This window comes from Rattus norvegicus, chromosome 15, assembly GCF_036323735.1.
Source record: "Rattus norvegicus strain BN/NHsdMcwi chromosome 15, GRCr8, whole genome shotgun sequence".
Classification (NCBI taxonomy): Eukaryota; Metazoa; Chordata; class Mammalia; order Rodentia; family Muridae; genus Rattus; species Rattus norvegicus.
In genome coordinates, this window is record NC_086033.1 from 15322788 (window position 1) to 15348711 (window position 25924).

The 25924-nt window shown below is 43.2% G+C and overlaps 1 protein-coding gene across 7 annotated transcripts in view; it reads right to left on the reverse strand.

Moving 5' to 3' along the window:
- Positions 1–25924, reverse strand: part of Ptprg (protein tyrosine phosphatase, receptor type, G) — a 683913-nt gene that overhangs the window by 24119 nt on the left and 633870 nt on the right. For all 7 annotated transcript variants that reach the window (XM_063273947.1, XM_063273946.1, XM_063273945.1 and 4 more), the window contains 11 exons: positions 24650–24741; positions 17019–17115; positions 13113–13195; positions 12787–12921; positions 11734–11868; positions 9956–10128; positions 8433–8568; positions 7784–7930; positions 5209–5302; positions 4137–4213; positions 3477–3605 (listed from right to left, as the gene is read on the reverse strand). In XM_063273947.1, the coding sequence (XP_063130017.1) occupies positions 3477–3605; positions 4137–4213; positions 5209–5302; positions 7784–7930; positions 8433–8568; positions 9956–10128; positions 11734–11868; positions 12787–12921; positions 13113–13195; positions 17019–17115; positions 24650–24741 (1298 nt within the window). The remainder of the gene's footprint in view (positions 1–3476; positions 3606–4136; positions 4214–5208; positions 5303–7783; positions 7931–8432; positions 8569–9955; positions 10129–11733; positions 11869–12786; positions 12922–13112; positions 13196–17018; positions 17116–24649; positions 24742–25924) is intronic.

The window sequence follows — 25924 nt, forward strand, 5'->3', positions numbered from 1 at the left end:
CATCTGTCCTGACAAGTGAGGGCTCACTCAGAGATGCCAGTGAAGTAGCATCTAAGTCCTACTACGACTGAGGAGGAAAGGACTACACCTCTCAGGGGGGAAGCTGCGTATAAGTAAGCAGGCCAGCTACCACACAGGCATTTTTATAGCAGGTAAGTTACCCCGTTGGCAGCAGATTTTCAAGGGGTAACACAGAAACCATTCAGCTTTGAAGCAGGCAAGCTTTACGTGTTCGTCTGTTTAAAGTTTGAAACTAGAAATCCAGGCATGGCACTTGAACTCTATCCCTGAAAATTGTGGCTTCCGACGAAAAAGTTAATGCTTGAAGACTATTAAGAAATAGGATTATGATGGTGTACGTGCCCCTCCCCCTTTTTTCTAATGGGCTCAAAGGAGAAACTCCCATTCGCCTGAGGCACGTAGATTTTTATGAACGTTTTACCGAGAATGACTATTTACAATTGTGGAAGTCAGGAGTAATGCTCACAACAAAGAAGGCGTTGTTTAATCTTGCACTCTTGCATTAGAAATGAGCCAGCCATCCAGTGAGACTTATCACCCTTTCAAGTTTCAATACAGATTATTGCCAAGTACGTTTTTATTTTTAAAGCTCAGCAGAAGGGGAAGCAGATTAGCAATTGGGTTTAGTCTATACAAAAGAAGCCTGGAACTGCCGTGAGTTGGTATGCTTTGTTCAAGGAAACGGAAGTATGACCCTGCAAACAGACTCAGGATATATAGTAAGACAGGCAGGACCTCGGAACGACGCAGACATTAATTTATCTAGTATTCCGTCTCTCCTACGCTTCACATCACCGAGCCTCTATTTCCATATTTTAAAAATGAGAACAATATATGTCTATATTCTCAAAAGACATGCTTAAGGATAGTTTATGATGTAGTTAGTTTAAAGAAATCAAAGGCAGGAAAAAAATCTACATACATTGAATTTGGGAGTAATTACTCATCTTGAAACATTAAAATAATTTAAGTTTTCCTTCCTTCCTTCCTTCCTTCCTTCTTTCCTTCCTCCCCTCCCTCCCTCCCTCCCTCCCTCCCTCCCTCCCTCCCTCCCTCCCTCCCTCATTCCTTTCCTTTCCTTTTGCAGGCAGAAGCTCATGTAGCCCAGGGTGGATTTGAACTTGCACGAAGCTAAGGATGACCTTGAACTCCTGATTCTCCTGCCTCTCCTTCTCCAAGTGCCGAGATTAAAGGCGTGTGTCACAACCAGTTTTATGTGGTATTGGGGATTAAACCCAGGGTTTCGTCCATGCTAGGCAAACACTATCAAGGGAACTGCAGTCCCAGCTTCAGGTACAACTTCTTAATCCAGTCGATGTTCATGTGTGTGCATGCGTGTGCATGCACTTGTATATACACTGTATATGTTAGGTAGGGCCATGCCATTTTGACAAATCCCTTAACAGTGGTAATTTGGTTCCCAGAAGTAAAATAACTTACTCTTCTAGATTCTTGACCATTGTGCTCCAAGTTCCCCAGGAATGGCCACCATAAGCTATCTCTATTGACATCTGACATTCTTTAACTGACAACACCCTGGCTAACCCTATCAATGGCCAACGCTGCACCCTCAGAGGAAACTTTACCACCTTGCCCCACCCCTCCCTTGGGCCCTGTAACTACCCCAGCTTCCAGGAGTAGGGGCCGACTCTTACAGAGAGCCCCTCTGCAGGTTTTCCCAACAGATAAAGACCTGTAGGATTTTAAACTGTCCATCTTTCCTCCTCACTGACACATTTATTAATACTATATACTTTTTCAGATTGTGCCTTGATAAAACACGGTGGACTTTGATTTCCTTTATAGCTAATGATAACCTCAGATTCTTGATCCTCTTGTTTTCACCTCCCAAGTTCTAGAGATCATCTAGATATAAGATTATCTAAATATAAAGGTGTTGGTAATATTGTTTTTAGAATTAGAGACTTTTAAGAGACTGTTGTACAGTTACAGCAGTAGTGGAAACACGACAACAGGATATCTGCAGTCTTCTAGCCTGGCTTCAGAGAGACCTGGAGATGCCGTGTTCCACACCAGTCACCGTAGTCTATGTGGAGAACACGTATCTCCCTATTGGGTTCTAATCGCTCCCTAGCTTTCCTATACAAAGGAATCCTGGGAAGAATCTTGGTGGTGAACAGCCTCCGTTAACTGACAGTAACAAAATACCAGGTCATCCCACCAAAAAAACTGCTGCGGCCCTCAACACCTTCCACATGCAGATCAGAATGGCCCCTGTTGCTAATTTGAAAATGAATACTCCTGCTTTCAGTGTAAGCGTCTCAACCTTCCTGCCATTCCATTGCACTGAAGCAGCCTTGGGATTCTGAAGGAGGAGCAAACTTCAACAGAGCGAAGCTTCCTCTGACTGGGCACACAGTTGCATACTGTCATCCAGACTAGGGGGTTCAACCACAGGCTGTCCTCTCTTAATGAAAAAACTCATTAATCTGACAGTCAGATGCTGTTCCCCATTGTTTTTTGTCTTACAGCAGGCACCAGACCCACAGAATAACTTTTTAACACCCAGCTACTTCTGAAACGTACATGTGCAGGCTATCTTAGCGGAAACATGTAATCCTGCCTTTTAAATGGTTGACCCATCTCCCACACAGAATCTTTAACAGAGAAGCACGAAGGGGGTGGGGGGAAAGAACTAGAGGCTTAGATTCCCCTCTGTAGGATGGACCTAAATGGCTTCTCCTAGCTTCTCTCTGCTGTGGAATCTATGGAATGGGAAAACATTATCAGTACCTATTCCTATGATGTGGTGGGATGGGACACACAGGAAAAATTATTAAAAGTTTGGACTTCAGACAGACAGATGACATAGACTCAAATCCAGTGTCAATTACGGCCGCACGCTCTTGAACAAGGCCACTCCTTCAGTTTCTCCAGCCATTAAATAAGTTAGGTCATAGACGGTAAATACAGTTCACATACACCATAAATGGAATAAGCTACCTGTTTCCCAAAGGGGCACGCAGTGACCGTGAAGTCATTCTGGTCATACCAGGAGTTTACTAAAAGGTCAGTTTTCTTTTTGTTTCAACATTTAAAAAAATTATTTATTTATTTATTGTATATGAGAACACTGTAGCTGTCTTTAGACACACCAGAAGAGAGAATCAGATCCCATTACAGATGGTTGTGAGCCACCATGTGGTTGCTGGGAATTGAACTCAGGACCTCTGGAAGGGCAGTTGGTGCTCCTCAGCACTGAGCCATCTCTCCAGCCCCAAAAAGTCACTTTTCAAAGCCTTGACCCAGCACACGTGGTGGAAGAACAGTATAAGCAGCGTTGGAGAATCGAGTGTGGAAACGAGGAGGACGGCGCTTATGAAAACGCCCTTCGCAGCACACACAGACACGACAGCCCACGGCAAGGCGCCACGGTAAATTGCGTGTATAGCCCTCATGGGCTCGTTAATATACGGCACGTGTGCTTCCCTTACCAGGCTCTGGTTGTCTGGCAGCATGACAATGATCTGCGCATTATGATCCCAAATCATTCTCCAGAAGTCTTTCGTAGTGTGTGGCAGAGGATGCTGGGTAATAATGAACTCATTGCTTCTGTAATAGCCCTACCGTTAAGAGAGAGGAAGAATTAGTGACTGCGTGTGTCATTATAAGTTTGTGGAAGTAAATATGTTTCGTGAAACAAGGCAGCATTATTTTGGCTACCCTAAAAACCAAAAAAAAAAAAAAAAAAAAAAAAAAAGAAATTGAGGAAGGCATTCAGTTCCATTGCTAATTTTAAGTTGTACTTCTGTGAACACTATGCAGACAATTTTCTCTCCACATGCAATTCACTTCAAGTTACCCCTGCTGTTTTTTTACTTAAGAGCAATCTCAACATTTATTTAAAAGCTAGATGGGTGAAATTAACAATAAAATTAATTCCTTAAGAAGCATTTGGCTTAATTTTTTTTTTTTTTGCATTCCCACCCTCAGGCACCTTTTGTCAAAAGTTTCAAGATGCAGAAATTTCTATACTTTTGATGTTACATGTTGAGAAATTACTTCAAAAATGGAATCAGTCACAGGGGTGGCATGCGCTCCTTAATCATAAATCCAGCCAATTAAACTGAGAGGTGTTAACAGTCGACTCTCACCATGATGTAAGAAGCATTAATGTAATCTGTTCCTTTCATCCCGGGCAACGGTGCGAGTCCCACTCGAGCGCGCTCAGCTATCATATGGAAAGAAACAATAACAGCACGTTTGCCTTATTGTTCCCAGGCACTGGCAATTCTTCCTGGGCTCTACCAGGTGAATGGCGCAACTGCCTGGCTCCTTTCTAAGACTTACGTATTTAAACAAGCTAAAGTGTTATCCGGCAAGGAGGGTATTGAATGAAAATTTCCCTGGGTAGTCAAGACAGTGTAGGAGAAAAATTGAACTGCGGGAAAAGATTTCACAGCTTATTAGAGTAAAACACGGAAAGGTGTTTCCGAGAACCTGACCCTGGTTTGTTTTTCTCTAGTTTCATGGTACACTGCACTTCGTTCTGCTGTTTCAACCCCTAGGTGCCCTTCTCTCCATGAAGGCCTTAGAGAGCACTGACCCTTTTCAAGAGAGGCAGAGCATTCCTGGGATCAATAAATGCCTGTATTTATAGGGCACACAAAGTATTCTCTGCTAAGTCCTGAGTTATGCATCCAAAGGTCATCACAAGTCAAGAGGGCCCAGATCCAGAATGATTCAATGACGCAGTTCCAATTAAACCTCATTAGTCCGGGTTAATCTAAGTCCTAGTGCCACAGGGATAGTAGCAGTATCACCATTTTCCACATTATTTATTTATTTAATATACATTTGGTGCTTGGCCTACATGTATGTCTGTGTCGAGTCCTCTGGAACTGGAGATACAGACAGTAGTGAGCTGGGACTCGAACTTGGGACCTCTGTAAGAGCAGCTAATGCTCTTAACTCCCGAGCCATCTCCTTAGGTCCATTTTTCAAGTTGAAATACTGTGACATTTTGAGGCAAATCAAAACCAGATTTCAAGTCGGATAGGGCCACATGACTTGCTGGGGTCCAAATCCACCACATCTATTTGCCTTAAACTGCCTAGGTTGAACGGATTGTATAACATCTCCTCAGGTAAGGGTTGTGTCCTTACACAGTACGCACAGTGAACTTTAGAACTCCTCGTACACTGAGTGGCTAGGCTGATGCCTCACCTGGCACGACAGAAGAGTTCCTGTTCTTCTCTTTGTTGCACTCCTTCTGGGCGCTGAAGCATTCCACATACTTGGCGTTACACTGTGTGATCAGCTGAAAAAGAGCACCGCTTTTTGTCACCATCCAAAGGCACGCTCACTACTACCTGCAAGAATCTGAAACCCCCCCCGCCAGACTAAAACGATAGAGATTTTTGTACCCCAAAGAACGTTCGTGCTTCACTCATAGGCCTCTGCTGAGTCGCCTGGCTTGTGTCTGCTGGATTTTTCTGGTTATGGAGCCACTGCTGTTGGGAATTTGTTGATTCCTCAGTAGCCTATACAATTCAGTTCTACACGGCAATTTACTTAATCTAATTAAGATCTGAGCATACCTCTCGATTGATTCTCTGCATATTTCTGTGGATGGCCCTGTGACTGCTCTTGCTTATGTAACGAGGCTGAGACACTTTCTTAGTTCCGTTTCGTTTACAACTCTTCGACAGTTTCATACATGTCTAGAAATATATTTTGGTCATTTTCATCCTCATGACCCTTTTAGAGTCCTTCCTCACAAAAAAATTCCCTGTGTGTGTGTGTGTGTGTGTGTGAGAGAGAGAGAGAGAGAGAGAGACAGAGACAGAGAGAGACAGAGAGAGAGACAGAGAGAGAGACAGAGAGGGAGAGAGAGATCTGCTCAGTTTAATTAAAGTTCCTTGAATAGCATGAGTGGGAGGTTATTTCCTAGGGTGTGGGCCATATGGTAGTCAATGTACCAATGACTACATCACTGAAGAAAATGTCTGCGCATGTGTGCGCATGTGTGCGCATGTCATGTGTGCATGGCATGGTGAGATCAGCTGAAAGGAGAGCAGGGTTTCTGTCTGACAGAAATACATGAGAACGCTCTCTCCAACTGCATTGCTACCACTGTCCTGGGCCTCAAAGCTTATTTTCACTATTGAGTTTCTGCAAATGGTTAGTGCTTTAAAAGACCCAATCGTCTGCTGTTTTCCCAATATTTGAAAAGACCAGTTTGTTTGGTGAATTCTATAAAGCACAGATTGAGAGTTAATACTTGGGAGTACCCTGTCTGTCTGTCCATCATCTATGTATCTATTGTTACATATAATAAGATATCTTAGGAACTGGAATCGTCTAGACACGAAATTTATTTATCATTCATACACATAGCATGATGGTAATTTCACTTTTCTTTGTGCGTGAAACAGATACACACAATTTTGTAGTAGGAAATGTCCTGTATGAGATATCATGTTGGCCAGCAGAAGGGTTTGGAATCTGAAGCATTTTGGATTTCAGATACTTACCATAAGGATGCTCTTAATGTAAGGATGGTCTAATTATTCTATGATCCTATTTTTTTGACTCTATGTAAACAGTTTTTGTGTCAAGATAGACAAAATGAGATGAGTCTGTTCACTTTTCGTTTTCACATTCAAACCTTCCTCAGGCTCTGAAATCTTCAAATATAGTGGGAATGTAAAACATACAGAAATTTTGGTACCTAATACTTTGTGATGACCCATTTTTCACAATCAAAATAATATGGTGCCATCTATTAATTACCTCAAGTAGTTTTACAGTAGTGAGTCTGTTAAGAGGAGAATTAAGAATTTGGAATTGCCGCTAGGATCAAACTCAGTCAAATGAACTTGTTTTTCATTTCCTACCATTTGGTATCATTTGTTTCAATGTCTCATGAGTCTAGGAGAAGTTTTTCCATGAAAACTTTCATTAAAAGACATCCTTTCCATTCTGATATGGAATAAGGAGATTACATACAGAACACAGCTCTAAAACTTCAACCAGGCAGGGAGAGGCTAAGAAAAAGGAAAGTCACTGGGATGACGGTGTTTGAAAGCTCCAGTCTATGACTTCAGTAGTCTACCTTCAACTACACAAACCTTCACTACCACTGGGCTTTCTGCTCCATTAAAATAACTAAAGCTAGTCTCCATTCTATAGTAGCACCTTTTTACTTTCCCAATTGCTTTCTGGTTTTTATAAAGATGTATGTTTTCACCACAATATGGACACAGATGGTCACGCCTCTCTTCCCTTTCTCTTCCTGATAAGTTTTTACACTATTAACGGGCTGATCTTGAACTTGTAAGCCTTCTACCTAGGCCTGAACGCTGGGATTGCAGGCATGTGCTACCACTCCTGGATCAAATAATCCTCAATAAAAGTATTATTGAATGCTTCTGAGGGGGGAAAAAAACCCGAAATCATTATTCTGGGGGCCAGATGACTGACTGAAAGTCTTATGTCTTGTGGCTAGAGGACACATTGAGATAAAGCCATCAGCAGCTCTCAGAGGAAAATAAAGATCCGTGCCACATCTACTTGTAATATGAGCATATACATGTGGTGAAAACCTCCTTCTGCATTGCCACACCTACTTAAATATAGCATGTATTCTGCATGCACACATGGCCAGACCTTGCCTTCACATCACAGTTAAGGAGTAAAAAACAATACCCCATTTCAGCATCTCCATGAATAATGACCCAAATTCAGGGCACTTTCTAACTCCTTGTTTTCACTAAAGACACACCATTCATGGCACTACCTTGAACTGCTTTTCCAGCCGTGTCTTTCCTCCCACTCCTGGTATGAGGATGCTGTTGACATAGCTATGCAGCTGACTTGAGGATACTTCAGTTTCCTTCCCGAGAATGGCTTCCAACAAGGCATCGTGGATGAAAATGTACTGCTCCTGAAGGGTACACATTGGTGGAAAGTGAGCGGATCTGCCAGGGGACACCCTCCCATTCATAAACTGTGGTGGACAGTGGGAGGATCTGCCAGGGGACACCCTCCCATTCATAAAGTTGACTTTGGATTAACACTGCTCTGAAGAGGGACTGACAGTGAATTCCCTAAGCATTTGTAGCTAGCCGGTGACCCCAGTATTCACTGGCTTAACTTACTTTGGAGTAGAGACCTATGCTAAGTTTAGCTCTGTATTTTCCTACCACATCTAGACCAGGTGGTTCAGTAATAGCACACAGCTACAAACACATGCTCAATAAAGAGCGTAAGAACCAACCTTTTCCACCTATTTAAACATGTGGGAAAGACAGCATGCTGAACACCCTGGGACCTAGAGCACGACATCTCGAGTACAAACCCATATATTCCTTCAACGTCTCAGGGAATGAGTCTGTCCCCTCGATTTGCTTTAATCTTTCTAAGACATCCTTGTGGCTACCTCTTACCTCAGTCTGGACGAGGTAGTTCCGCTGTGTCCTGATATGCTTCAGGAACCCCAGAACGTTAACTGTGCTTTTGTCTTTGATCTGTTGCAACATGCTGTCTATGACAATGTAGGTGCCTGTCCTGCCCACACCAGCGCTGTAAGACATGGAAGTGTTCAGCTTGGACTATTAACCAGTGGTATCCCTAACAAAATACAATGTGAATGCCCACGAACTAAGAAACAGCCCATTCCCCAACAGCCTACTAGAAATGACATAGGCTCTTCATAGATATAACCTGAACACGTCCCACCATCTAGACTTGAGGAAGAACACAGAATGCTTTTTTACTGTAGGATGACGAATCTGCCACAGCTGCCTTCTTGGCTTTCCTGCAGCTCAAGCCAAGGCGTGAGGCTGGAGGTGTCATATAGTAACTGTCTTCATGGCAGAAGCAGGCAGCTGAGGCCTGGGCAGGGTGCTCTCTCTTGCCAATGGCTCTCTGGCTTGATTATTAAATCCCTTTTGGTATAACTCTCACAGCCTGCCTCTGGCCCACGTAACCCAGAAACCAACTAATGCTCTCCAGTAGTAGAGAAATTCTACTTGAAGGGGCATTTTCCTTTAGTATAAGAGGAGACTGGGATGTCCAGGATGTCCAGGACTTTCTGTAGTTATTTTCTTAATCCCTGTTTTAAGAGATATCCAAGACCTGAACTGTCTAGTGTCTCATGGTAGGTTTATTTTTGCAGAATGCTTTGAGGAAGTTCCTCATCCAGCACGAAACCCAGGCTGTTTGACAGATGGATTTCCACTGCTGGTTACAGAACAGATTAGCAAAAAGGTAGGGTTTTCATAAGGCTTTAAACATAGGTCGGATCTCAACCCCTGCAAACGTCTTATTGTGTGAAAACACGAGGGCACGCTCACAGACGTGCTTAGAACATGCTGAGCAGCTGTGCAACATTAGCTACAGAGTAAATAACTTGGACGCTAAAGCAGGGACAATCATAAGCAAAACATAACAAAGGCATTTAAGCAGCCAACTAAAGTTGCTTCGGTTAGTTCAGAGGCAGTAAGAACTGTTTTCAAGAGTTTCTCTAAGAGGTAGTCTATGTAGCACATATAAATTAGAAATGAAAAGAGCCATTTTATACATTCCATGGTGGTGATTATTATTTAGAGGGATCCCTCAGAAAGCCCATTTAGAGAGAGATTAGAATCTCTGTCATGGAACTCTTGTCTGTGTTCAAATTATATTAGGCTGAGCCCACAATTCCCGTATAGTAGTAGGGACCTTACTAAAACCGTTTCATCAAAAACTAGATAGTCAGTCAAACAGATTTTCCCCCAAGTCTACAGATTTCTTTCTCCCTTTTTATCCAGATGAAGTTTCCGTGCAACAGAAGTGAAGTTATTCATAATTGCGCCAAGCTTACCCGGTTCTCAGAGAGAATCACGGGAACTCTATTTGTGCTTTGAGCACAGGCCAAGGTCACAAGGCTCAAATTCCCCAGTCGTTTCCCTCCACATGCTCACCCTACCTGCAGTGCACCAACACGGGGCCCATGTCTGGCATCCGGGCTGCCGATGACCTTCTCACAAAGGTCAGGACTGGCAGGGCATACTCAGGAACTCCCATGTCAGGCCACTGTGTGTAGTGATACTGGATCACTGTCCTCTCATTCTGACGACCCTTGGGGTTTCCCTTCTGGCCCTGTAGAAATGTGTAAAAAGGCACCTTGAACCCCTCGGTTCAGGGAAATGGTTACTTGTACAAAAGATCAGGAAACAGCCTCAGATCTCATTCTTTAAACTACTGTTTTGGGGCTAAATTATTTCCTGTTTGTGATCACAGTAACATGGTAACATCCACATCTCTCAAACAAGAAGAATAAAATCATTCCAAAAATGAACATTCAACACCTCTACTGGGGTTTTAGACTTAGAACAACTAAAGCACCTTTGAAATCTCCTTCATGGTCTCCCTTTCTGACTTGCTACCCTCCTGAGCTCTTTACTTTAGTCCGCCATTCTTTGGTCTTCACCACCACTCCCCTGGACCTCCTCTAGAAGGGTTCTCCTTACCATGCCTTCCACGGGAAGGGGGTGCGCTGTGAAGTAAGGTCTAGAGTCAGGGTCACACCTTGCTCTCTGTCTTTCTCACACACCACTGTTTACAGACTGCCTTCCGCTTTCCATTCAGGAGCCAACTTTTTACAGTTTCACTGACTATACATTGGTCACGCAGACCACGTACTATGTTCTTTCTCTCAAGCTATTATCAAAGAAGGGCAGCCAGACTCGTTTGAGTACTTGAAGAGCTCCTATGAGCTCTGTAGGTTTTAGAATGTTACTGATTGACTAGACCCATCCCGCAGCTGAACAGTACAGAATACTTGGTGCTGCTGATTTAGAACAGTGCGGCTAACACTAATCATAACTGTATGGAGGAAGGGCCGTTAACCTGAGGGTACAGGGTAGCCTCAGAGCTAAGTGTGGGGTTTTCTATGGCAAGGAGGCTACTGTTTGGCTACGTAAAGACCAATTGGCCTTGCTGCAGACAACTGCCACACTCAAGGCTGTCACGAGTGTACTTTCTCACTGAGCTATTTCAGATCCCAAAATACTGCTGTGGTGACTCTTGTTGTGACAGGGAATTGGGGTGTGGGCAGACGGGGGTATAAAAACTGAGGTAACTTGAAAGCAGCTTTTCTACATCATGAATCTCAGGGTACTATTAGTTTATAAAATGCAATGCTATGGTTAAGTCACATGACAAAACATGAACTCAAACACTATGGTCAACTTGTCACTGTTCAGTTCTGAAAGAGGGTTCAATTAATGTAGCAGCCACTTCCCATTCTTACTGAAAATAAGTTTTAAATAATTATCTTGTGGGGCCAGAAATCCTTGGGATACTCTGGGAAATAGCCTTGAAGCTATCAAAAAAGCAAAATTCACAAACGGATATCACTATGAAGCCAGGTTCCTGGAGAGGAAAGAAGCCAGTCAGGCCACCTAACTGGTCTTCTGCACTTCGTCGATACCTTGTACAGGATGCGCGCGTATCTGGCAAAATGGTACAGGGTTGGATAGTTCAGTGGGCAGAGCCCTGGGTTTTCTTCCTAGCAATGTATGAAGCTGGTATGGTAGTTCACGCTTATAACTGAGTGCAGATGGGAGGACTAACTCAACAACCTTAGATAGGCAGTCAGTTAGAGGCCAGTCTGAGCTCTATGAGACGCTATCTCAAAAAGGGAGTTTCGAAAAATGCCGTAAAAGCTCAGTCCGCCTTCGCCGGCCCAGCGCTCGAACACACCTTTTTCACTTTTGTATTTCTGACTGAAAAGCGACGAACGGTGTAGCAGGCGTGTACTTCTGTGCTCTTCAGTGTGACAATAATGTTTCCGTACTCCTCAGTGTTCTCCGTTGGCCAATACTGGTCACACTTTCTCTGCAAGGAGCGAAACGTAGCATGTTCACACGACGTGATTAAGACACAGATATTATCGCCTTAAAACAAAACTAAACTAAGAAAGAGATGCGTGGGGCTGAGGTGCTTAAGGGCTGTGGCCTCTGAAGGCACTCATGACTTGGGATACGTTTGCAAACATTACCTGGGAAATGGGTAAGTATTTATGATCATCACACACAGACAGACACACATGCACACATGCACACATGCACACATGCACACAGACACACACACACACACACACACACACACACACATACACACACACACACACACACACACAAGGGGGAGGTGACCTAAGAAGGAACTCTACACAAAATCTGGCCAGAATGTGTAATAAAACAGTTTTATATTTGGGGTGGTTTTGCAGAAGTCTACTTGGGAATCTGTGTTCCACCTGAGGTCACTGTGAGCAAAGCAGGGATTCCATAGATTGTGAACCTGAGGTGTGGTATTTATTCCAGCCTAAATCAGGACCATCTCCACAAGCTAAAAATACAGCCCACTCTGCTATAATCCTCACGACGGTCAGTGGGGTTTACTTCTGCTTTCCCCCCCAGTTTTCTCCTGATACCACATTTCCCCGTTTGTCTGTCTCCTACTCTTGCACATCATTGTTCCTCCTTTGAGTCTGTTTCTCACCTCGTGTGTGAGAGACTCCGGAAACCTCTATATTAGAGGCTGCATTCACTTGCTTCCCCGCACACCCTAATGCTCGCCTGTGTTTACCAGATTTGCTTTGCACTCAGGACTCCTCAGCTCTTTCAGAGAACGCAAACCCACGTGGAGAAAACACATCCGTCTCTCCATACCTGGTCGGCTTCCTTTCCTACAGGGAGCACGTACTAAGCTCACATTCATTCACAAAACAAGGACAGTGAGGCAAGAGGCTCTTACCCGTCCTTTCTCCACAAGGTTCGTGATCATGATGATGATCCCTGTGTTTTGTTCCCAAATCATCCTCCAGAAATCTTCAAAGGTGGACTTTAAAGGTCCCTGGGTGGCGATGTAGGCTTTCGCTTTGTTGTAACCCTTCAAAGATTGACACAGCACAAAGTGAGATCAAAGTGGGAGAACGGCAGACTGGTTAATAATTCAAGGACCCTCCACACCAAACAGGCTGTGTTCTCAGTAACATTTCTATGTGCTGCTAAAATACACCCAACCGCTTCTGCTGCAGTCTTGAATTTTCCAAAACAGGTCTAAGAAGGTTTCTGACTTACATCGACGTAGTTGGCATTAATGTAGTCGCTGTGCTTTGAGTCTTTTCCCGGTAAAGGTCTCAACTTCACCCTACTGTGATCATCTACAGGGAGGGAAAGACAAAAACAAAAACGTGTGATTGAAAACAGCAGTGGCTGGCAGCATTCTCAACTCAAGGCGACCTGGTGCCCAGACAAGCAGGCAGCCTCAAAGGCATCCCAACCCTGCATGGCTGTTGCTACTCTAGACAAGGCCTAGGGAGTACAGATCAGGGCTTTTACTAGTGCTTATAAAACTGATAGAAATTCTGCAATCCCCTAAAATTTCATTTTTTTTTAAAAACCAGACTCATAAACTTCTATTCCTTTATTCCCACCTAATACTATAAATGGGGGTGGGGAATGAGAATATGGACATGAGTAAAAATGCATGAGGTTGGATGGGTAAGGATGTTGAGAAGAATTGAGGGAGGGGAAACAATACAATCAAAATATACTGAAAAATGTTTAAACAATGTTTTTTATAAGGTAAGTTTCCATGATGCCCATATGTCTGTAGGGTGTTTCCTTCCCTGCAAGGATAGATTCCAGACACTTTCCCAGAACCAAAGGATGGGAAAGAAGCAGAGCTTTTCCTAGACCGTGACTCTGGCATATTTAGGATCTGATTGTACTGCTTTATGTGACAATGCTTTGGTGTCCTTTGCTACACAAAGTCATAAACAAAGGGGGAGATGAACGTGACAGGCAATGTGCACAGACTAGGAGTGGCTACAAGAACCCAGCTCTCTGACGCTGTGAGGCAGAGGGGACGTTCTTTCAGCAAAATTCTTCCAGCTAGGTATGATGGTGGCACATTTAAATCCCAGAACTCATGGGGGCAGAAGCTGGTGGATCTTTGTGAGTTCAAAACCAGCCTGGGCAACATGTCAAGTTCTAAGCTGGACAAAATTACACGGGGGGGGGGGTCCTGTCTCAATAAACAACATGATTCCTGTATGAATTTATACAAATGTTTCATCAATTTTTTTTTGCCCCATTTTGCATGTACTTTCTGGTTGCTGTATGGGAAGAAAGATGTCCTGTGCCCTTGCCAGACTCATGATAAGAAGGTTTGTCTATGGACAAAGGCTCACATTCAAAGGACAATGACTGCTGATTGGGCCAACCAGCAATACTGGTCACCCTGATCCACCCAAAGCCTTGAAGGGAAAGAAAAGACTTTTCTTGCACCTTTTCACCCCCTCTTTACGCACTCAGATAAACGAAACCAATAGTCCTTACTGAGAATCAACTTGTCATTCTTTTAGAAATCAGGACAAATAAAATGATCTCTATTCATGCACAATATGATCCAGTATGCAGAAGCCCAGAGGAGTTCACGAGAATTATAATTTAGAACGAATGGGTCTGCCAGAGCTTCATGAGCTATAATCAATATATAAAAAAAATCACCCATATGTCTTTACACTGAACATTTTCGTCTGCAACAATCATCAAAAAGAATGAAGTGAGGGTGGGCTGAGAGATAGGGCAGAGACCGGGGCATTTTCTGCTCTCGCAGAGGACTGGGGTTCCATTCCGAGTACCCACTGGCAGTCAAACACCTGTCTGTCACTCCAGTTTCAAGATCTGATGCCTCCTTGTGGTCTCTGTGGGCATGTACATGATGCACAGACATCTATGCAGGCAAATTGCCCGTACTCATGTCTCTAAGTAAATCTCAGAAAACCAACAATAAAATATAAGTAATTTCCCCAAAGAATGCAAAAGCTTATGCAATGCAAGTGTAAACCGCAGTTGAAGGAAGCAAGATCTAAGTAGGAAGGCATCCACCTTTACAGCCTGAAGACGGTATTAGAATGGCAGTGGTCCTAGAATTAATCTCGCATTTGGTACAGTCCTTGTCGGAACCCTGGCTCAGCACTATGGGGTAAGAGTCTAGTGGGTGCTAACATTCATACGGAAACTCAAAAGGCTAAAACAGCTCGAACAGGAGAATCTTAGTCTCCCCAGTTCCAAACTTTGCCACAAAGCTGCCAATAATTACTGTGGTGTGGTGCTGGCAAGAGAACCCACATAGACACCAGAAAGAGATTCCAGGATCAGGAGTAAGTCATGACCTTACAGTAAGATGAGTATCGATAAAAGTGCTAAGCCAATCCAATGGGGGAGAATCCCGTAAATCTTAAGCCATAGTAAGCAGACGCAGAACACACAGAGAAAGTAATCCAAGTGGATCAAAGACCTAAGTGAGAATGCCCAAACCACGACTCTAAAGACAAAAACACAAAGAGTAAACTTGCTATGGCCTTCCTTTCTAAGGATCTTAAAAACGGCACCAACAATAAAACACAGGCTAAGCGGGATGTTGGCAGTCTTTTGAAGGGTTGTTCTAGAGGGGGCCATCAAGGAATGGCAAAGAATGAGCAGAATATAGGGAACCCCACAGTATATAAAGTTCAATGGTAAAGAGATAAAATTCAGCTAAGCCAATGTAGAAGAGTTAAAGATGAGAACGGACGGTGGGATTGCAGACTGGTAAAACCATTCTGGAAATCAGTCTGGAGGTTCCTCAGAAAATTGGACATTGAACTGCCTGAGGATCCAGCCATACCTCTCTTGGGCATATACCCAAAAGATGCCTCAACATATAAAAGAGACACGTGCTCCACTATGTTCATCGCAGCCTTATTTATAATAGCCAGAAACTGGAAAGAACCCAGATGCCCTTCAACAGAGGAATGGATACAGAAAATGTGGTACATCTACACAATGGAATATTACTCAGCTATCAAAAACAACGAGTTTATGAAATTCGTAGGCAAATGGTTGGAACTGGAAAATATCATCCTGAGTGAGCTAACCCACTCACAGAAAGACATACATGGTATGCACTCATTGATAAGTGGCTATTAGCCCAAATGCTTGAATTACCCTAGATCCCTAGAACAAACGAAACTCAAGACGGATGATCAAAATGTGAATGCTTCACTCCTTCTTTAAATGAGGAAAAAGAATTCCCTTGGCAGGGAAGGGAGAGGCAAAGATTAAAACAGAGACTGAAGGAACACCCATTCAGAGCCTGCCCCACAGGTGGCCCATACATATACAGCCACCCAATTAGACAAGATGGATGAAGCAAAGAAGTGCAGACCGACAGGAGCCGGATGTAGATCGCTCCTGAGAGACACAGCCAGAATACAGCAAATACAGAGGCGAATGCCAGCAGCAAACCACTGAACTGAGAATAGGTCCCCCGTTGAAGGAATCAGAGAAAGAACTGGAAGAGCTTGAAGGTGCTCGAGACCCCAAAAGTACAACAATGTCAAGCAACCAGAGCTTCCAGGGACTAAGCCACTACCTAAAGACTATACATGGACTGACCCTGGACTCTGTCCCCATAGGTAGCAATGAATATCCTAGTAAGAGCACCAGTGGAAGGGGAAGCCCTGGGTCCTGCTAAGACTGAACCCCCAGTGAACTAGACTATGCGGGGAGGGTGGCAATGGGGGGAGGTTTGGGAGGGGAACACCCACAAGGAAGGGGAGGGGGGAGGGTGATGTCTGTCCGGAAACCGGGAAAGGGAATAACACTTGAAATGTATATAAGAAATACTCAAGATAATAAAAAAAAAAAAAAAAAAAAAAAAGATGAGAACGGACATTTCCCCGAGATGCACAGATGACCAGTGAACACGTAAAGAAGGACCACACTCTACTGACCACCCAGGTACTCGTTAGGGACGTGCGTTCGTCGGCTCCCCCTTCCTCCCATCGTAGAATGCCGCCATATTGTATATTCCTCATGTTGAATTAGTTTTTCAATTGTCAGCCTTTCTCTGCACTCTGGTTCTGTCTGGCTTTTATGCAGCATGAAGACTTAATTTTCCTCACGGTAGAAGGTAATTTAAAGGTTATCACTCACATGCTAAAATGTTGATGTATCTGTTTTTGTGCTTGTTATCTGGATGATTGGAATGTTCTGCAGTGATGTTCATATCAGCCGTACAGCGCTGGACTTCCTGAGGAGGAAAAACAAGGTTTTAGACACACGAGAAATCAACAGGAACGGCCACTGTGCATCATGAAACGTGCCATCAGAATAGGCTACATAAATGATAGTTCTTCTCTAAGACCAGACTGGAGCTGAAGAATGCTCAGTGCTTAGAGTCAGGGAAGCTATGGTGTATCTTAACACACACATTAAGCCATCTGTTGAAATAAACAGACCTAGAGCACAACCAATCACAAAAGGTGCAGCACGTTACACAGAGGACAAAATTTAATATTGTCATGTTACAGTGACCTTGAGATTCATCATGCAACCCTGTAAAACAGAATGTCCTTTTATACTGGAAACTACATATACACATGCTTCCGGTGTATCTCGACTGCATCACAAGGTCATGTGGACTGACTGGCATCATGTGGACTGACTGGCCTATTCTGTCTATGGTTGTCTAAGTATACTTTATTGCACTGGTATTATGGTGAAGCCACCAAATGTAGCAGTTCTCATTATCTGACATCATCTTAGGTGGTATGACTCCTCCCCTGCTCGATGCCTACACTCATACATACAGACACAGCTATAGAGTGCCAGAGGCTAAGGCTCTACCCAGCCCCTACTCAATCAGATCTGAGCATTGCTGTCACCAAGCAGGCATGAGCATAATGTGAATTTGGCTTCGTCCTGTACTATTTTATCATTCATCCACTTTTGACCTGGTATTTGGGTGGTACAAAGCATTATCTCCTTTAGAGTCTGAGATACAAAAGAATCTCTTTTTAAATAAACCATAGTCTATAAGAAAGAAAGAAAGAAAAAAGACTGTTAGCCAAATGTGATCAACAGAGAAGAGGCCCGAGGAAAAAATATGGGAATAAAAATAGAAGAACCGAGGGAGGCTTAAAATAGGACGTGGCAATTCACTGGAGTCTTACAGGATGCATAGGAACTTCCAAGAAGGACAATACACCAGGATTTGCAATGTGCTTGGAGGCTGCCTGGCCTCGTTTCACAGACAGAACTCCACAAGCTAAAAAGTCTGTTTGAAATAACAGTCATGTTTAGCCCAACTAATTCTCTTGACTGGCTCAGATATGTTGGCCTTGATTAACTGTTTGTGAACTCTAGGTTTAGTCACCTGAACTTTCAGTAGAAAAACAGTGGTGTAGGAGCAAGACTACTCCACTATCCCAGCCCCCCGATACAAACATCTATTGGCCCAATATGAGGTGGCTAAAAAGCCAAATTCTTGTGCCCTAAATGCTTCTAACACAAAGAGATACTGAGCTAACGAATAAGGAAGTCAGTAGCAGTATGTAGCTGCTGCTAAGACCAGGAACAACGTCATGAGATCGCCAGGGCAATGTTTTATACCTGGCAGACTATCTATGCATGTTATCAGCAAGATGGTCTAACACTGAACGTCTTAGAGAATGGCAAAGCATTTCCTAGGGAGGAGCCCCCTGTCCACAAAGAGCATCTCTGAGGTAAAACAACGAGGTACAAAGGGTTGTGATCTTATCAAAGGAGCTGTATTATTGAGTCTTGAATACCTGGAAGCATATATTCAGTTTTTCATAAATGTATATCCTCCCAGCTGTCCCAAGGAAAAGACCCCATAGGCATCAATATGCTCGATCTCTTCGGGAGTAAGTGTCAGGTGATTCTCATCTGTTTCCTACTCCTACTAAGTGTGATAAATTTTGCCATCCTCTGTTCCTTTCTAGTTCATGACTCAGTTTTGTAAGCCGTGGTCTCTCATCTCTAAAATGAAAAGAAAAGGTATGGGTAGAAGATCATGACCCTACTATCTCAACATTGGCCAAGACACAGCAATGCTAATTCTACTTGGGAATACTGGGACTTGCTTTTTGGAATTTCTTTAAAGGCTTGAGGGCAGTTTAAGGCAACACATTTCAGAAATGGGTTTGCATCCTGAATGAAGAGCATCAATTCACTCTCGACACAAACCCCAGAGACAAGTCAACACCCTGTTGCTGCCGGGTGCAAGTCATGCTTTTGGCAGGTACCCTTTAAGGCTGAGATGGTCAGATATTTCATACTGAGAGATCTTAGCCTTGAGTTCTTTAGTTTGAGATTCATCGTCTATTGATTTTTTTTTCTTCTCTCCCCTGTTCTATGGATCTGACTACCCTAGCCATGGACAGAGCTGGGCCTCTGTTACAATGGACGGCAATTGACTAGGGCTGCACTTGTAAAGCAATCATTTGAGGCAGCCAATCCAATCTGTTTTGTTTTCTAAAACCCCTGGTCTGAAGTATTGTCTCTATTGCATGTTTCCAATTATGTCAATGACATAAAATAAAGAATCGTTAAGTAATCCTAGGTCTGCTTTTATTAGAACTCGTGGGTTTGGCTAAGGCCTTCTGATTTTGTTTTATGGCTGATTCAGGTGCTGATCCTATTATGTGATCCTAGAGTGTCTTTTCTCTACCAGGACTGACATTTCAAAGTTAGTGTGGTTTTAATAGGTGCTGCATCTTTTAAAGTGACCCTGGCCGATGGTGTATGGACAGGAAACTTATCTATTTAGTTAGCACTTTGATGAGAATTTTAAGACTAAGCTTGTTTGTGCTTTATGGTCTATATAACAAATCTAGAATCCTAAAAGTAGATATTCTGAATATCGACACATTCACACCCACAGAGGAGGGCCAAGACAAAACAGTGGGCTTGGAAGGAAAAAATAAAGTTAATAATCAAACGTGAAAAGACTATCATTTGCTATTGGCAGAATTCTTCTTGGGAGATGTACCGGGCTGGATCTCCTCCTGCTTGGAGTTGTTGTGGGGAGAGGCCATCTGTGGGGCATTTCGAAGGCCTGCCATCCTGCCTTTTTGTGGCATCATTCAAACAAATACTACCCACATATCTTTCAGATGACCCAACAAACCGGGAGAAAATCCTCTGGACGTGGTGTGTTCAGGGGAATAACCTACAAACAGTGTGATGCATTATGGGGTCATGACTAGTCCAGAGCTGTTACAGGCCAACAGAGAGCTGGTCCTCAACAAGGTTTGCTAAGCTGTGCCTTCACCGTCTTGTCCTGGGCCATTAAATCTGACTTTCTTTCAGTTCAGGAACCTTTAGGATTCCTTTGCCACCCTTTCAGGTTCTTCTATCAGCTTCAGTTCTCATCTCAGACAGCCTTCACTCTGTGCTCTTCAGAAAGACGGCCTCACCTCAGACAGCCTTCACTCTGTGCTCTTCAGGAAGGCGGCATGTTTCCTCAAGGACCTTTACCACCATTCATCTCTCCATCCCTACTCTCCAAACCCTTGGTCTTTGCTCCCAGAAGTTACCCCTTTCTACCATCCCACAGCTGGTCTATAAAATAAAATTCTTTTCAGGCACAAGGTCATAACGTTTGATAAAATTGCCCAACCCCTTTTTATAAAGGCTTTACTTAAACAGTTACTTTTCCTGATAAGGATTTAAAACACATTTCTTAGCCAGGTGGTGACGACACACACCTTTAATCCCAGCACTAAGGAGGCAGAGGTTAAGTGGATCTCCATCAGTCCCACTGAATCTGGCTCTCCACAGGACGGCAGTTGGCATTTTTCAAGATACTGATCATGGCTCTCCAGTAAGCTTTGTTCTTTGTACTAATATCCCTATGTCAAATCACTATAAATCTCGAATTCAGAAGGCTTTTTTTTAAGTGTATCAATTCTTTTTGCCTGCTGAGAGGAGGAATTGTCTTCTGTGTATGTCAGTGTCTTTAGTTAAAGTTTCTTTCACTTAGTAAAACACCATGGCCAAAAGTAATTTGGGGAAGAAAGGCTTTATTTCCTACTGAGTTTGAGGCCAGCCTGGTCTCTCTACACGGTGAATTCCAGGACAGGGAGAGCTGTACAGAAAAACCCTGTCTTGAGAAACCAAACCAAATCAAACAAACAAATGTTTCTTTAACATTCAAGACCAAATACACAGTCTGCCATATGTTCAGAAGCTCCTCCAGGGTCAGCTTCTGCCACCCCTCAGTGTTTGTGAAGTATGACATCGCTTTCCAGGGACCTGTCTGTTCCACCTCAGCAGCAGTCACTGAAGTCTCCATTTGTGACAGAAAACAATGGGGCCACTAGTCCCTCGGCGCATGGGCTCAGGTGGACTAGCTTTATATTCTTGACTTAAGATGAACAACTGGTCCCCATTTAGCTCAGTAGTTAATTGGAGCCAAGTCCGTCCCTAAAGGATTGTGGCAAGGGCTATGGACCTCTGGCCTCATCTCCATGTCCAGCCTTTAAACTTTTGATTCCTCTAACCCCCTTGTATTAGCCAGCGCTGTACTGTAAGAAGCCTTCCACAATATGATTATGGGGGCAGGGAAAGAGACTTCTGATATTTAAAAAACAAAAAACACAAAATCAAGCCACTCTGGGAAGGCCACTGTCCAGGAAGCCTAATGAACAAGTCAGTTCAGGTAGCCAGGAGATCAGGATCAGGAGACACTAGCCTAAGAAGAGACACACTCTGGTTTTCACAGGCTGCAGAATCTTTGAGAGGTATAATGTCCCCAGCTTCGGAGACTGTTCACGATGTATCTGGCAAGGACGAAACGCTGGCTTTTGGTTTCACCTCTAGACAAAGACTCAAAAGTTTCTCAAGTAGGCTGTTCCCACCCCCCACGCCCCAGCAACAGCATCCTTAAAATATGACAGTTACCCGCCCATTCTTTTTTTTTTTTTAACCCCAAGATTCAAACACCAGATGAGGCAAGGAGAACTAGCACTGAAATAGCCAGTCAAAACTCACAGGGCCTCTCTCTACACAACTGGAAAGCCTCGTGAAGTGCTAGACCTCCAGTTTGCTTTTGCTCATTTCTCTTTCTGTGGTCTCCTCCCAGCACCACCAAATGGAACTGTTCTAATTCATTTTTGTACGTTGCACACACACATGGACTAGCTGATAGTGTCACAAAGATCAGTGATTTGATGATAACTGGAAGTTATCAAATGTTGAGTTGAGTAGGACTTCTGTAAGCCACATTTGGGGCTAAAAAGGTTTCTGATCATGTACTCCTTGCCTAACACATATAGGAGAGGGCCCCCAAATATCTCCATCTTATTTTATTTTTTTTGCCAAGGCATGGATACATGACAGTCAATGACAACCTTGTTTATTTTTCTTGACTCTAGCTCATTACAGGACCCTACTTTCTTGAGTCTGGAAGCTACTGGGGTTTTACCAATGACTTGGGGTTTGACAACAATGGTTTCAACCCCTGCTGCTGCCATTTCAAAACCTGGCCACCCAACATCTTGGTTTTCTTCTGGGTAAAGATTTTTTTTTCAACTTTACAGTGAGGTCATTGAGAAATGAGATCAAAGAAATGAGTGATGTAATACACTGTGCAAAGCAAGACCTGGCCCTGGTTGTTCCTCACACTGGATGGAGATCCGTTGATGAGCTTATACTCTCTGACCATGATAGTGGGTTCATTTTAATTACTTATTTATTCTTCCTATTACACAATATCCCTTTTTTGGCCCTTCCTTACATGGTCAGCTACTATCTCTGTTTATAAAATACCCTTACTTTCTCACATGGCTTGTTACTACCTTTCCCCTTTAGCAAGGTTACTAAAATGGAAAGGGAAAGTGCTTGTGTTTAACGATTCTTCAAAGCTTTGGTAAAATTTAAAGGTCACAGTATATCGGGTCTCATCATTCTCCACTCTGTGTCAATGCTTTACTATTTTTTTTCCAGAAGAATCCTTCCTCTTTGAAGTAACTCAGCTTTCAATTTCCCCTGGTGGAGTCAGGAGATGCTAATACAAGTATGGTGGCCGCTTCTGCTTAGCTTCTCCAGCCAACTTGCATTAACTACCAGCTCACAGTACTGATGCTAGGTGATTAAACCATCAACCCACCGTGTTAATATTTCTAGGATAGAAATAGGTCACAAATAAATGCCCAGGATTTGTTCTTAGGCATGATTTGGATAGAGCAAAGCCCATCTTTGAGTCAGATCAAGTATACAGAGGTGTAGTTGATTATTTTGAATAATTAAATGGTGTCAAACCCAGCTGTGATGAATAGCACTAGGGTCTCAAATCATAAATAATTGAGGAACCGGAGTTGCATTTGATCATCCTGATCAAATTCTGTTCTCTGGAGGATAAATGTTTGTCCTGAATACCATCAACATCGTTAAACGCTGCAATGTTGTTGCTCAGTCATCCAGCCAACAGTCAATTGAACTAAATCACTTTAACAGCACACACATTTGCTGTCCTCATGAATACAAAACGCTTGACTTAAGCCTGTTCTTTGTCATAGAATAGGCACTTTTGGAGGTCAGCGTACAATAGCAGCATTAAATACTTGACAAGTATTTGTTCCTTCCACAAAAGCCAAGTTCCCTTCTCTCTACCACCGTTGCTATCACTGTTTCCAATAAAAACCTAAACCCAAACCAAACCAAAAACAACAAAACAAAAACCGTACAAAACTAACAACAAAAGAACCTCAGAGAAAAACTTAATTTAACCCGGGATGCCAATATAATTGCCTTTCTGATGGCCCTCGGGGATTCCAAATTTGCATAGAGACAGGGCCTCTGCTCCCATTTTTCTCATTGTTCATGCAAGATAATTGCACCTCAGAGCTGTATGTGTCCCTCATGGTCCCCGAGTGCTGACTCTCCATTCCTTTATTTGAGTCCCATATCCAATTGTGCGAGAAGAGGTGGGGCGAGGAAGAACCTTTACCACCATTTCCCTTACACAGTAGAAACGGAAAGAGAAACCCACTCACCCCTACAGCTAGAAGACAGCTGAGCTGCCATGAAAGTGTGCCCTGCTCCACACAGGCCCTGCTGCCAGGGATGTGCTTCAGTGAAGAAAAGGGCAGTCTGTTTAATAGCTCCTCATTGACACCCTGTCACTGCTGAACTGGCACGGGACCCAGAGCTGGCAGCGAGGGACCCGCCATTTCTCTACCTTGTTTCCTACACACCAGCTCTTAAAATCGGAAGGCTGTGTTAACCCACATCGCCTCTCCAAGGATTAATACTCACGAAAACAAAAACAGTCAATTAATAATTAATCCAGCACTTTCTAAATGTTTATTTTTTAACCTAGCAACTTTTTAATGTGGGTGACATTAGCACCATTTTTAAGGATGAGGAAACTGGGGAGCAGAGATGAAATGATTGGCCCAAGAACTTAGGGAAAGCTCACTTCTGGTAGAGCCAGCACTTTCTCTGATGCCAAACCTCCTGTCTCTACGATACCATGAACATCCCAGAAATGACATGGAATCAGGGAGCTTGGCAGTGTGGCTGTGCTCTGCCTTCGATTTAAGAACCAGAGAACCCATCCCCATTGACCATCCAAGTCCTTGTCTCTGCATCTTCTAGGGGGAAATGTTTACAAGAACACCAGTAAAAAGAGAAAGGCATCTCCAGTTGGCAGAGTTATTGTCCCGAGAGGCTTAGAATAAATGCAGTTCAGGCTTTCAGAAATTCTTATGAGATAAAAATAGACTTTCTAGAAATTAGTTTTCAGTTTCGAGACGTACCTCAAAATCTCCCGAGAACCCATGCTGGCTATTGGAGTAGAGCTCACCGATGTGTTTGCCAAACTGTTTGACGGGGATGGCTTCCATGTCATCTGGAAGAATGAAACAATATTCAGGGTCACACAGAATACACTCATAAAACGAATGGCATGTAGAAAAAATCCGACTTAGGATAAATATTGGCCAAAAAATGATAAAACTGCATCAACTGAAATAAGTTTCTGAGGAAAGGTCTTAGACTGCATTTTACCTCAGACTAGTTAGGACCCCGAATTGCTCACCAGCAGGCTAAATAAGATTTTTCAAAAATGGTACACATACCTTTCTGTTCTTATTTTGAAGGTAGTTTTTACACAGTTAAGGTTATAAATCACTCTCTTAGCTAAAATTCTGGTTTTACTAAGGGCATTCATTTGCCGAGAAGTTTTGCTAATTCGTAGGTTTTAAAATTTTTAATTATTATTCAATGGCTGGGGCTTGAACATGCACACCTACGTTTACTCAAAATCTCTGACGCCTATGTAATCTTTTTCGCTCGGATAGATGCCCTTGCACCAGCTGCACAAAGGCCATTTATCTTTAAGTGTTTAGAATTTTAGCTCAAGGCAGCTGTATCTAGATGGTGCCAAATAATCAAATAATCAATGTGATAGAATTAACTAGATTGTGTGTGTGTGTGTGTGTATGTGTGTGTGTGTGTGTGTGTGTGTGTGTGTGTGTGTGATGACAGCCTAGGTGTAGATTCTGGAATACTCCACACACTCGACTTCATTTCGTCACTTTGAAAGGAACCTAATGCGTGTTTTAGGTTTATTTACAGAGAGCCAGTCTGATCCCTGGCTGTTTCTGCTAAACGGCCACACCCACCCCCTCACTGCCACTCACTCGGAACTCCTCCTCCTTCAGCCCTCCCCCCACCCCCCGCAAATATTTCCTTTAAAAAATACTCGGCTAAATTTGAGATAAACAACAGACATGACATTTACTTTATTCAGAGTGAAAGATCTTTGGCAAACGCACAAACATCTAAACTGCCACAGATGCTTTTCTTCGCAAAGGGTATGAAGATCTGTATGTGTAAACGAGGTCCTACTTTGGCAAGAATTTTATAGATGCAGGCCTGACAATCTGATTTTTCTTCATCTGGTGACAGTTAACATTGACTCTGTCATTCTTTCCCCACTTTCTTTTGAGAGAGAGCAATGTTCTGGGGTGGCTTTTTGCATCTATTGACATTTTCAAAGTTGAATCATTCTTCATTGGAAAATAGCAACT